Source organism: Bos indicus, chromosome 19, assembly GCF_029378745.1.
Source record: "Bos indicus isolate NIAB-ARS_2022 breed Sahiwal x Tharparkar chromosome 19, NIAB-ARS_B.indTharparkar_mat_pri_1.0, whole genome shotgun sequence".
In the NCBI taxonomy this organism is placed as follows: Eukaryota; Metazoa; Chordata; class Mammalia; order Artiodactyla; family Bovidae; genus Bos; species Bos indicus.
Genome location: NC_091778.1, coordinates 63,652,509 through 63,665,658, shown reverse-complemented (window position 1 = coordinate 63,665,658; position 13,150 = coordinate 63,652,509). Strand labels below are relative to the sequence as shown.

At 44.8% G+C, this 13,150-nt stretch overlaps 1 protein-coding gene across 3 annotated transcripts in view; it reads left to right on the top strand.

Annotated features, from left to right (window-relative positions):
- Positions 1–13,150, top strand: part of CEP112 (centrosomal protein 112) — a 322,059-nt gene that overhangs the window by 149,222 nt on the left and 159,687 nt on the right. For all 3 annotated transcript variants that reach the window (XM_070774228.1, XM_070774229.1, XM_070774231.1), the window contains exon 20: positions 825–1,007. In XM_070774228.1, coding sequence (XP_070630329.1) covers positions 825–1,007 — 183 coding nt within the window. The remainder of the gene's footprint in view (positions 1–824; positions 1,008–13,150) is intronic.

Here is a 13,150-nt window from a genome sequence, read left to right as displayed (position 1 = left end):
ATTCAGCACCTGCTTCAAAGGCAGCCTGGCCGGCTATAGTGTGCGGGCCAGGTAGGGTGCCATTGTGTGCGGCCCGGAGGATTAGTATCAAAGCTGCGGCGACCAGGCCCTCTGTCTCCGGCTGCCACTCAGTCTAGCAGGGCGCAGCTCAGACCAGCCAAGGTCACCGTCTCCAGCGTGGAGTGGACTGGGAAAGCACCCTGAGAATGGCGTGCTTTTTATGAAATCATGGCGCGGGCTGGCGGCGCAGCAGGTGCCCCCTGGAGCACACCACATCTGTTTGTGTTGGTGTCCTGTGGCTGACAACGAGATAATAGAGCTTTGAGATTTATCATTTTATTTTAAAAAAGACAACTGTATATACAATAATCCAGATGCGTACTTAGCTTCGATCTTTTATTTGAAAACCATAAAGAAAACAGACCGATTTAATTGCTGTTTTTACGTGTATATATTTAAGCAAAACGCAAAGTGTACTGACTATTAACCATTTACACCCGTTGCTGGTCGGTGATACCCAAATTCTTGGGGAGGAGATACCTAGCATTCGACATAATTATTTTTTTCAATGTTCAGGCATTTGTGTCAACAAGATTGCAGAAGGATTTACTGAATATGCCCAACTGTCTTGAATATTGGGAGCTTTAGATAAAATCCACCGCCCCCCCCCCACCCACCCAATGAGAGTATTTTAAGGGTGAGGTAATGATGACGCAAAAAATAAAATTTTCAACTTGGGCAAATTAGAGAAAAATTAAGCTGTCCATGAGTTGTCATGACGACAAGGATGTTCTGTTGATGAACTGTCCTCATTGTCCAATCAGATAGTAGAGCTGAAGCTGGAGCATGAACAGGAGAAGACGCACCTATTACAGCAGCATAAGGCGGAGAAGGAGAGCCTAGTCCGAGACCACGAACGGGAAGTCGGAAACCTGGAGAATAAGCTCCGCGCTGCCAATATGGAGCACGAAAATCAAATCCAAGAGTTCAAGAAACGAGACTCACAGGTAATTACCAATGATATTTGATAAAACGGGTATCCATTTTTAAACAATCATCAGAGCGTTTCATGTTTTCTTCTTATTCTTGTTGGTGCACGCTATTTGATCATTTGCAAAACTGACATATAAATGTGATTTTTTTTGTTTGTTTTCTCCCCACCCCCCCTTTTTGGGGGGATGAATAAGGCTTTAACTACAGAAACCACAGGTAGCCAGATTAAAAATCCCATGGCGCGCTATAACTTGGCCCCTTTTTTATAATCTTGTCTCAGTTCCTTTCATGATGGATTTTTTTTAAGGTATCTGCCCCTTACCCCTCCCCTCAGCCTTAGCAAATCCCTAGGAAATGTATCAGCCTCACTCCTTGCTTTTTGTTTTAATCTCTGTAGGTAATCAAGCAGCTGATTTAATATTTGCTTTTCCTTCCTAGTGTTGCTTTTCTCCTTTAGACTCTATATTTGATTAGATTACTGTGATGATAATTGACAAAAACGCCTCCAGAGAAGGGCTGTTTCCCACCAGGTCTGTCGCTTTCTCCTACGTGCGCATACACACGCCTCCCAGCCTCATCTCTGTAGTCCCTGTTGGAAGCCATTTGGCAGAATAACCCCCAGCTGTGGTAGCATTTGACTCTTCAAACTTATGGATGAAATGTGCACTGTCAGCATGGAAAATTATCTTTATAAATTTCAGATGAAAAAAAAATCTTATTGGGTGTGTTTCTTTGTGGCACGATACACTCTTTAGGGCACATATAATCAAAGGCCTTTAGTGCGTCCTCTCGGGGAGGTCGCTGTGAAATTTCATTAAAGAAAAATTGAAGAGCAATTGGTAACAATAAAAAGATAATTTTCTCTTCTAACAAAACCATATCATCCACGAGGTCTAAATACCCTTTTCCCATTGAAATCTCACCATATTATCCACACCCCTCACAGGCTTCTCCTCAGATACATTCCTGCCCAAATAATATAATTTTTAAGCAAAAGAGATAGACCTTCTATTTGTTTTAAGATGTGTTTAAACAATTTTATAATTATCTGAACGTACAAATTCTACTGATTAAGTAAGGTGTTAGAACTCAAGCCAGGGCGGGAGGCAGGAGGCAAAGAATAGGAGTTGTTGGTCGCTTTCATTTGACCTTGAGTTGTCTTTTACTTTCGGATAACGACGGAGGCAATATGAATATACTCAGCACAGGCTTTTTTTTTTTGTCAATAATATGGATTTCTAGGAAAATTAGGTGAATTTGTTTTGTGGGCTTTGTTAACTAAGAGGTGGTCATTGTAGCAGCCATGGGACAGCATAGGCAGGTGGTTCCTGTGAAATCAACATGTGCTGTGTTTCTGCCTCCGACCTCATTAGAGCCTTCATAAGATACATGCTGGTCTTTTGAGGGTCAGTCATGCAGTTTATTAAGGATGTTTTCACACTTAGATTCTCCTTCGAAGATGATATGAAGCCTTACCATTGTCTTCTTTGAGAAGGTATTTGAGTTCTGAGTCAGTAGGGTCTGTTTGCATGGTAGAATAATTGATACACTAAAACACATTAATTTATCCAACTTCGAACTACTTTCGTGGTGTTGTGGAAAGCGGACACAAACGGAGGCCAAGTTCAGAGGGAATCTTTGTGGTTTTGCGTGTGCCGTATCTACCATGTGTAGGGTGCGGTTCATTCAGTGACAACAAAAGGGAGATTTTGGAATCATTAGATACAATTAAGCCATGGGGACAGTATAATAATGTCATCAATTGAATTTCTTCTAATTGAAGTATTAATCTGACTTCCTCAAACGCTATAGCATATGACTATATTTCTCACATTTTCTGTCTTTCTTGGAATAATTGAAATTGCTGTCCCAGGAATGCAAGGTAGCAATTGCAACTTCGGCTAAATGCATTCTGGATCAAAATGAAAAATGATTTTCTGCAGAAGCTATACTAAATTGTTTTTGGAGAACATATTTAAAAGAAAAAAAAGCTCTTGTCAGTAAGCTATATTTTAAAAAATCTAATCATATATACCAAAATGCTAACAACTTGTATTCATTTTGGGGTATTTATTGGGGCTATTAATTGTTTCCTCAGGTAAGTCCTAAATTTTCCAAATAATCTTTTCATGATTGTGGTCTAAATAACGTATAATGCCTTTTAAGCTCTGAACTACATTTCTAAATTTCAAAACAAGCCCAGAGTGACATATGTTGTAAGAAACAGCAGGTGCTTTTTCAAAATGGCCGCCGTGTGGGCCGACGCGGGACCGCAGGCCTGCCGCAGCCGTCGGGGGGCGCGGGGGCGGCGCGGGGCGGCGGGGCGGCGGGGCGGCGGGGCGGCGGGGCGGCGGGGCGGCGGGGCGGCGGGGCGGCGGGGCGGCGGGGCGGCGGGGGCGGCGCGGGCGGCGCGGGCGGCGGGGGCGGCGGGGCGGCGGGGCGGCGGGGCGGCGGGCGTTCTGTCTGAGGCCGGGAGGCGCCGGAGGCTCAGTTCAGGTCGGCAGCTGCGGAGGCCATTTTGTAAAAAGGACAGGTTGGAGCCTTAACCGGGAGAGCACCCGGGGATTATCTGTTGGGGAACTACGGCTTTGTGTGCTGCCTTTCATCCGTCAGATTCTTGAATGCAGGCAGTGTACTAAAAAATCTACTTTTGGCTCCTTTTGAAAATGTAACACGCTGTGTACTAATAAGAAAGCCAGTGGTATAAAGTACAGACGTCCGCCTCGAGGCGAGCCGTGACGACCGGGAGCGCCTTCGTGAAGCTGCCGTGTGATTATTACAAGTGCGCTGTTGTTCTGGCAATTTCTGTCTTATAGAGAAATGACAGGATGCAGTAATACCATTGAGGACACTTAACCATCTCTCATTTTATTTGGTGCATTGAGCTAATTATTCTGTGCATATATTTTTATCACAATTCCTTGGTGTTTAGTGATGGGCTAGTTTATGTTGTGATACTTACATTTGCTAAAATGCACACTGTCTTCCCCCTTCGTATAAGATGTTCAGTCTGGTATGTCCCTGAGGGACATCAGTAGATGTCAAGACATACAGAGATTCACAACCTCATTAGCAAATATTTCTCACTTGCCAGATCCCACTTACTGAAGGTCCTCTGGTGAGTGATTTGCTTGATGCCATCATATTTTTTAATATAAAGGTGATGCATAGTTTTGTTGCGATCATCTTGGGAGTGCTTTGTCTAATGTGGTAGTCCTCATGTAATTCTTGTTTTGCTTTTGAACTGCAGTGTAGTAAAAGAATTTCTGCAGTTGGCCCCTTGAAATTGAGGGAAGGCAGAACATAGATTCCTTGATCCCTTGGCATGCTTTTAGTACCCAGAACCACTCCAGGATTGCTTGATCTCTGAGGTTTGCTGCCAAAGTGAACGGTGTGCATGAGCCCCGCAGAGACCGTCCCAGAGTGCCTTTGTGCCCGCCCAAGGGGTGTCACCGTCTGGGGACAGCTGTTGCGGTGCAGACATGCGAGGGGTGCGGGTGACACACCACCACGTGCAGACTGCAGAGCAGACATCATGAAACGGGTCTAGCCTGACCCTGGCAGCTGATGTCTTTCTCGGCTCCCTGAACTGAGAACCGTGGTTGTAAGAGGAACAATTTTGTGTAAAAGACAGAACATCTGGATTTCGCCATATTGACTCAGTAAGCGGCTACATGCTATTGCTGATTCTAAAATGTGCGGGTTTTAGATCTCCTCTTCTTTCTCTCTTCTACTTTAAAAAGTTTTCAAAAAAGATATTTATAATAGACAATTTTAACAATTATATTTTAATAATTCCTTGGTTTTCAGCAGTGGGCTACTTTACGTTGTGATGCTTATATTTGGTAAAATGCACAGTCTTCCCCCCTTGTGTAAGATGTTCAGTCTGGTATGTCCCTGAGGGTGTAACATGTTAGGAAAAGAAAAGACCTTCAGATCAGTAGATGTCATTTATAAACTGGGTGTGTGCATGTGTGCAGTGGATTCAGCATGGGCTGTTATTCTTCAAAGATTATTCTAAGGGTGACTTTTAACAGTGCGTGTGTTCTGAGCATGACTGTTGAACCTATATGTGGTCTCTGGGCTTTGAGGGGGCTGGCACTTTTTCTATTGAAAACATTTGATTTTAATTTCTTTGTATTCCAAGCACTTTCAAAAAGGATTTGAGGCAGCATTTTATGATAAACACATTATACAGGTGAAATATAGCTGAAAATAATAATTAAGCAATAAATGATATTAACCACATCAGAAAAGCCATACTTTTAAAGAACATGTTCCAGCTAAGTACAAGTTTTAGCCCAGAGTTTGCCTGGAAGCTGCAGTGAAGAGGGAAACATGATGAATCGTGTAAGCCTAAGTATCTAGTGTAAGAGATCATACCAGTTCATTATTTTCTAGCTCTCAGTTCTGAGAGAAATTTAAGATATAGGGCTTAATATAAAAGGTACTGACCAGTATAATTGATGAAGCTCTGTAGGTGTTAAAACATTTGGGGAAAAAACCCAGTCGGAAAACCCTAAGAGTCTCTAACTACTTTCACAAAATGTAATTAGCAGGTTTATTTTAATGTGCCAAATTTTCATTTTAATTTATGGATAATGTCATTATTCTCAACATCAAAAAACACAGCTGCTTTGAGATATCCAATTTTGTAGATATTATGAATCATAAGAAAGCATATTTTAAGTCACAAGCTTAAAAATTTCTATACCGTCAGTACATGACTATTCCAGAAACCCTTATAAAACATCGCTAGGGTGTTAAAACTAGAAACGTGGCTGAAATTCAAAACGCTTTAAAAGTCAGTGCCCTAATGTTAATTTCCAGGTGTGTTGCTCTCTTCCTTATATCTGATTCTCCTGTCCTCTGAATTGATACTATGGAAAACTGTAATAATAAATCAAATGGTAATTTGGTCCGGGAGCACAGGATATGTGTACCTGCACTAAAATGGTTCACTCCCTACCTGCATAACCAAAGTAGTGTTTCATCATCAGTACTTCACTAGTATCATCTGCTTTGTTTCGGGGTAGTAGATTATTTCTTTGGGTCAGACTGGACCCTGGACTGGCTGCTCAGATAAACCGACTTACGTCAGCCATCCCCCCACCCCTGTAACGAGGCTGCGGCTGCTCGTGCCAGCCCGCCTCTGTGCTGCCCTCTTCTGCTCAGGGACCGCGGTCCCCTCGGCGCCCGGGCTCAGCGTGCGCACCCACGCGCAGTGCTGGTCGTGACGCACGCGCCGCGCGTGTCGGGGCAGGGGCGGGCGCTCTGAGCTTAGTCGTGCAGCAAGCGTGCTCTGCTGCGCTGGACGGCACGCTCAGTGAGGGCATCAGAGGCACAATTCTCTTCATTTTGCAAAAAGAAAAGAAAGCTTTTTTTTTAGTAGACTTGGGGTAAAACCACATGCTAAAAGTTTCCATTTATTTTTTTTACATAAAGTTTTATAGTATTATTGAAATGCTTTACTTAAGATAGCCAAGGAATTTCGGTGCTTGTTTAAAATATAAATAGAGGTTTTCCCAACTAAGCCATGTTTAAAACCTATGGGCAATATATTTTTTTTCTGGCGCCAAAATCTCAGGTTATTCAGAATTTTCCAAATAGGGCAAAGGTCCTTCTTAAATTCAGAAACAGATGCGTTGACGCGAAGATCTCGTTTTATCATGTCCAGTGGTGAGGAGCCTGAGAGTGCTGCCTGTGGACTAATAAGATTTTTGCACTAATGTATTATTGTGTGTGTTACCATGTGTAAGAACACTGTTTCTTAGGTGCTTAATTAGGAGAAATTTGCACTAATGTATTATTGTGTATGTTACCAGTGTAAGAACACTGTTTCTTAGGTGCTTAATTAGGAGAAATTTGCACTAATGTATTATTGTGTGTGTTACCAGTGTAAGAACACTGTTTCTTAGGTGCTTAATTAGGAGAAAACAGGGAAAGATGCCATTTCAAGTAAAGCTACATTTTTGGTAGATCACCAGCTTTCTTTTTCATAAGAATTCTAAAATTCTGTAATTATTTTCATCTTAAAGCACAAAAGTAGCATATATACCTATAATTAAACTATATAAATCGTTCAACTTGGTTTTCATTGTGGAGAAAATTATATTAAGTTTAAAAAACAAAGACAGGTTGAGACAAGGAAAGTGATTTCTCTAAGAATGATCCGTTTATCATAGAGTTACACAGTGTATCTTCAGTCCTGTGCATATTTTTTAAAATGTGGCAGTTACCATGGAAACCACATTCTATGGCATGTGGTCCACTGTTAGAGAAAGCATATTCCTTTTCAAGACAAACCTTCAAAATAATAACATATAAAGTATCGCCTTTGCATTAATGACTTTATATCATCAATAATGGTTGCTTTAAAAAAATCTGTCCTTTGTTCTCATTATACTTACTGAATTTTTAAAGAAATATATAAATTGTTCCTGAAGAATAGTAATTAAATGCTGGAGATATTTACAATGGGAGATCTAAGGTGATCGCTCTGCGGTGGTGAAAGTGGGTGGTTTCACGGGAGCACAATCTGTACTCACGGCGTGTTCCGACAGATGGAAGCTTACGAGCACACCAAGTGTCTGCATCTCAGATTGATGTCATCTAAAGAGATGGCCGCATCCAATTATTTTCATTTTATACGTAAAGAACCTGTGTGGTTCCAAGGTCGTTATCTTGCCCAAGGTCACAGAGTTAGCAAACCAGAGCTTCTTGACCTTAATTCAGTGCTCTTTCTTCATCTCACAGCCTCTTTCGAGGAAGGTTTTAGATTTCTGGAGAGGCTTGGACCTGGAGAAGGGAAGAGTCCTGTGACTCCACCAGGCGTGGCAGACACTGGGACCTTTGTTCCCAGGCAGAGACTTGCATCTTCATTTGCATTTCTCTCAGTGATTTGTTGCACTTGACGCTGCTGCAGAGTTGTGACTAGTCAGCAGTGCTGCTGGAACAACACTGGATCTTTACGCTCGTGTGCGTTTTAACAGCAGCCTTAACAACAAATATTCATCGCAGGCTTCCTATGCGCCAAGCTCTCTGCCTGATCCTGTCCATTGCATTATCTCACTCAGCCCTCCAACCCCCGACGAGGATTAACTTTCTTATTGGAAGTGGTTTTGACCTTCTTACCTCGGTCAGAAAATGCATTTCCCTTTACTGATGAGGGCAGATTCTGAAAGCACCTCGAGTCGCCCAAGGTGACGTGCCTAGCAGTGTCGCTGGGCTCACAGCCAGGGCCCCTGCCCACTCACTGCTTATGGAGGAGCTCACTGTCTCTGAATTCCACGTAACCTCTCACTGTACTTTCCATTTTGGTTGTTAATAGGTTGCTAGCTTTAAGGCACTGATTACCCGTAACTCAGGCTATGTAAATCCAAGTCGGGTCTTAGCCAGTGGTTTCAGTCTTTCTCCAAAGTCACAGCCATGGCCATGTCTCTCATCTGAGACAAGTACAACTGTGAAAAGATGTGCGTTTCTTAGTGTTTTATTTGGAATAGAAATCCTTCCCACAAATTTTAGAACTTGTAGGATGGAAAAATGAGTACGTTTTTGAATGGGTTCACTTTTGGTTTCCGCATTATTACTGCAATAAGAAGGTATGTCCAGTGTAAGAACCCAGCGGCTTCCATCTCAGTGGGACCTACCGATCCTCAGAGAAAGTTGCCCAGGAGTTTACATCTAATTCTGGCGAAATACAGTTGGTTGTGAATGGTTTACTGTAGATAATGTCTGTTATATGCACATACTAATTTGAAATATTAGATATGATTCATACCTTTTGAGTGGCTTTTTAAATCTCAGAGCCTTCAATGTTTGCATTTTTTCCATGAAGGAATCCATGTAAGGATCCTATTACTTGGCAGCAGTTAGTCAAAGCCTCCTAAGAAGTGAGGTCGAGGTGGTTGAGGAAGTTCAAATCTGGAGACTTTCCTGATAGAAATACAAGGAGCAATTAGAAAGCGTGTTTTGTTTAGAATCTTCAAAAGCCATTTATGTTGATGCAGTTTGAGCTGGATTCTAGAGTAATTTTGGTCAAAATGAAAAGTTTTCAGTTTTTGGTTTTTTTTAAATACATAAAATACTCCAGCAATAAAGGCTATTCCGCATTTGGAAATTCCTTCCCATTGGGTTATTTTTAGCGCACTGCCCTTCCTTCTGCTCACCTCCGCGTGAGTGAGATCACTGAGGGAACAGTGGACGAGTCGCTCCTCTTCCTTGAGGTCTCGGAAAAGTCATCCTTGGGTTTCTGACTCAGTTCTCTTAAGAGACATCCTTGATGTCTTCACTTGTATATTTGAGGTAATTTTTTGTAATGGAGAGGTTGAAGGCAGAGTGCAGGAAATGACTGGCCAGATGGTGATGTCATCACATGTTCGGAGAGCTGCAGACTGAAGCTCGTTGCACCATTGCTGTGTCCTCGGTCAGGGCTGTTGGTCAGCACCTGGCCGCACGGCGCAGAGGATATTTTACACCTGAGCTTTTTCCTGAGAGAAATAACAGACATTTCTGCTGGGGAGACCGTACACTCCTGTTTGAGGAGGCGAGCATTACATGAAAATAATAGCCTATTTTCAAATTTCTTTAGTATTTATGGAAAGGAAACCTTAGAAAAATATTGTCCTTAGAAGGAAACTTTAGGATAATAAAAAGTGGTTTCACTGAGACCTAATTGGTGGATTAATGTGGAACTTGATGCAATATTTTTCCATCAAAACAAGTATTAAAATTTCGTGAAAATTATTTTTCGTCACTTGTTCTAACAATTATTTTAAGCTGCTACCCGGCCTCTTGAGTACTTTTGGATGTTTGTATCCTAAGATACTGGGGAAAGACCCCAAGAAATCATAAAGAAACAGCACACAGTTAGACCTGCAGGGTTGGAAAATGTGTGTTATTTTTCCCTTTCATTTGGATTTGTTTTTTCTTGGGTATGAAGTCAAAGCCTGGAGGTAATATTTGAGAATGAGTTAATGGTGTCCTCAGAGAACGAAGTTTGCTGACGTTTGTGGCCTGGACCTGCGGTCTCTTTCCTTGTCATTGGGGGCGCTCCAGTGCTGCGGTGGTTTCAGGGCGTGTGTGCGTGTGTGTGTGCATGTGTGTGTGTGCGTGTGTGTGTGTGTGTGTGTGTGTGTCCCACTGATATTACTACTCTGTGGTACAGAGGAGCTGTCAGTGAACACGGACAGTGGTCCAGCCAGGCCTAGCATCTTAAAACAAGGCAATTTTCCAGTAAGGACTTAAAAGTTGTAGGTCTTAAAAAGGTTAAAATTAAACTGGTGATTCATTCATCTTAACCTTACTCAAGTGAGTATTTATTAATGAAGCAAAGCCCAGACCCCTAGGGTCAAGTGGGACCTTATTTACTTTGTTATTTGCAAAGATGTCATTTAACACGCAGAATGCACGTGTTCACCAAGTGTTTCCTGAAAAGCTGATTTTTGTCATGTAAACATTGTTCTCCCTTTTGGGGCACATTTCACAATAGATCGAGATGAAGTGACACTGGCGTGTGCACAGGATGAGGGGAGCTTGGGGGTGGAAAACTTTGCTTCTTCATTTACTCAGAAATTACTGCCAAAGCTGGTGTTAGAGAAGAGTCCCGAGTTCCAGGGGTGTGGCGTGTCCCGGCCCTTAGAAGCCAGTCGTGGCCGAGCGCTGGTTCAGGCTTTGAGAAGTGAGGGGGTGGACTCGGGCACGTTCACCTGTCCATCTTGTTCAGTGACGTGCAGCAGACATCGTAGTGTGTTGCCATCAAGTTGGTGCTCCTTAAAAGAGTATACAACCAGTGTGACACAGACAGCCAGTGGGAGTCTGCTGTATGACTCAGGGAGCGCAAACTGGTGCTCTGTGACAGTGGAGGGGGTAGGATGGGGTGGGAGGTGGGAAGGAAGTTCCAGAGGGAGGGGACAGGTGTGTGTGCTGTTCTTAGTCGCTCAGTGGTGTCCGACTCTGCGACCCCATGGACTGGAGCCCACCAGGCTCCTCTGTCCCTCGGGTTCTCCAGCCAAGAATACTGGAGTGGGTTGCCATGCCCTCTGCCAGGGCATTTTCCCAACCCAGGGATCGAAACCAGGTCTCCTGCATTGCAGGTGGATTCTTCACCAGCTGAGCCACCAGGGAAGCCCAGGAATTCCAGGATGGGTCACCTATCCCTTTGCCAGGGGATCTTTCTGACCCAGGAATCGAACTGGGGTCTCTTGCATTGCAGGCAGATTCTTCACCAGTTGAGCCACCAGGGAAGCCTGGATACGTGTGTGCCTGTGGCTGACTCGTGTTAGTGGCTGGCAGAAACCAACACAACGCTGCAAAGCAATTATCCTTCAACTAAAAATAAATAAACTGGAAAGAAAGTCACTTCGGAAACAGGAATAGTGGAGTAAATCTTCTCAGGAAGTCATTGTTGTTGCCTGTCCTGATTGCTGCTTGAAATCTCATTGTTCCATGTTGATACTGACAAAGTGGAAGCCTGTGACTTGAATATGTTTGTAATTGTGACACTTGGATATTGTATAAACCAAATTAACTTCCACATGGGTTTTCCTGTCAAAATTAGGCAGAATGGTGTATATGGCATTTCCTTACGCCTTCACCTTGACTCATTTCCTCAGTAAAGGCTTTTTGAGTGCAGTCCTGTGCGGGCCCTGGGGATGGGGTGGACACCTGAGGAGGGCTTGCCACATGAATGTTGCCCAGTTCTGTTGGGTTTGACTTTGCACGTGATTGGAAGACAGGCGGACTCTTTCGGGCAGTAGGTGACAAGATGTGCCCCTGCTTCTAGAAGGCCCCTGCGGCTGTCGTGGAGGGTCCTGCGCGTCTGTGCTGCGTGTCCTAGAGTCAGGAGGACGCGCTGGTGGTTGCGGTAGGGGGTGAGGGAAGGAGGGCTGCTTTAGGGCTTTGGTTTGAGCAGCTAACTAAATGAGATGTGGTGGTTGGATAGCATCACCAACTCAATGCACGTGAACTGAGAAAACTCTGGAAGATAGTGAGGGGCAGGGAGGCCTGACACGCTGCAGTCCATGGGGTCACAAATAGTCAGACACAACTGAGCAACTGAACAACACAGCTGATTAGATAAGGCGTCAAACATGAGGACCGTGAGGAGGGAGTAAAAGCAGGAGTCGTGTCATTGCCAGGCCAGGGTTGAGCTGCACCTTAAATGTCCAGATGGAGAGGTGTCAGACGAGCTGGAAGTGCAGGTGGAGATTCCAGAAACACAGATTCGGACGTCACTGGCACATGGATAACAAATACAGCAGGGGCCCGGATGCAGCGATCAAGTTCTTGCTGGACATGCATCAAAGATGCTGGTCATGGCAGTCTCGTCCACCCACTGGCGTGTGAGCCTGAGTCGCCGCTTTGCGTCTCTGCTGGTCTCGCCCCGCATCTGGAACCCTACGCGGTCAGTCATGTCACCTGCGAGCCCCTGCTGCTTGTCGGCACTGGGTCAACAGGGCGTGTTGACCACAGCGCGCCCTGCTCACCGTCTGTGGACAGACAGGGCCGTATGAGTCCTCATGATGGGGAGGGGAGCCCAGAGGGGACCCCAGGACAGAGGGGCTGCTGAGGACAGGGCCCGGCTGTGTGGGGCAGAGATGCGGGAACGCCCGTTGGCAGGACAGTACCTGGCCCGCAGTCTCCACGAGGGCACCTTCTGCCGATGACACCCTGATCGGGTGGTGAGCTAATCAGGTCCTTCCAGGCCCTTGGCTGCCCCTCTCTGGGGGGTGATCCTTACCCTCCTGGCTTCTGCCTGCTCTCTGGAAACCTTGCTGACTGGCCTGCCACACCCGCCATGTGTGCGAGGAACTAGTAACAATACCAGCGTGGAAAGAGACAGACCTCAGGGCCGCCTGGAGCAGGCCAGCGAAGCGCAGTGAAGTGACAGAGGGGCCCTGACCCCTGTGTCGAGGAGACGGAGCCTGGAGTCGGGGGACACGGCATCTACAGGTGATCCAAAAGGTCACGTTCAGGGAGACGGCCTGCGCACTGAGCATTTTTAGTGAATAGAGATTCACTCTGCAGATTAGAACAGAAGGCGTGGTGTGGTCAGTGCCTGGAAACGCTTTGCACCGTGCTGAGCAGTCTGAGCAGGCCTCCCTGCACCCTGGTCCCAGCTGGGGTTCATCCTGTCCCTGTCTCCCGTTTCTTTACC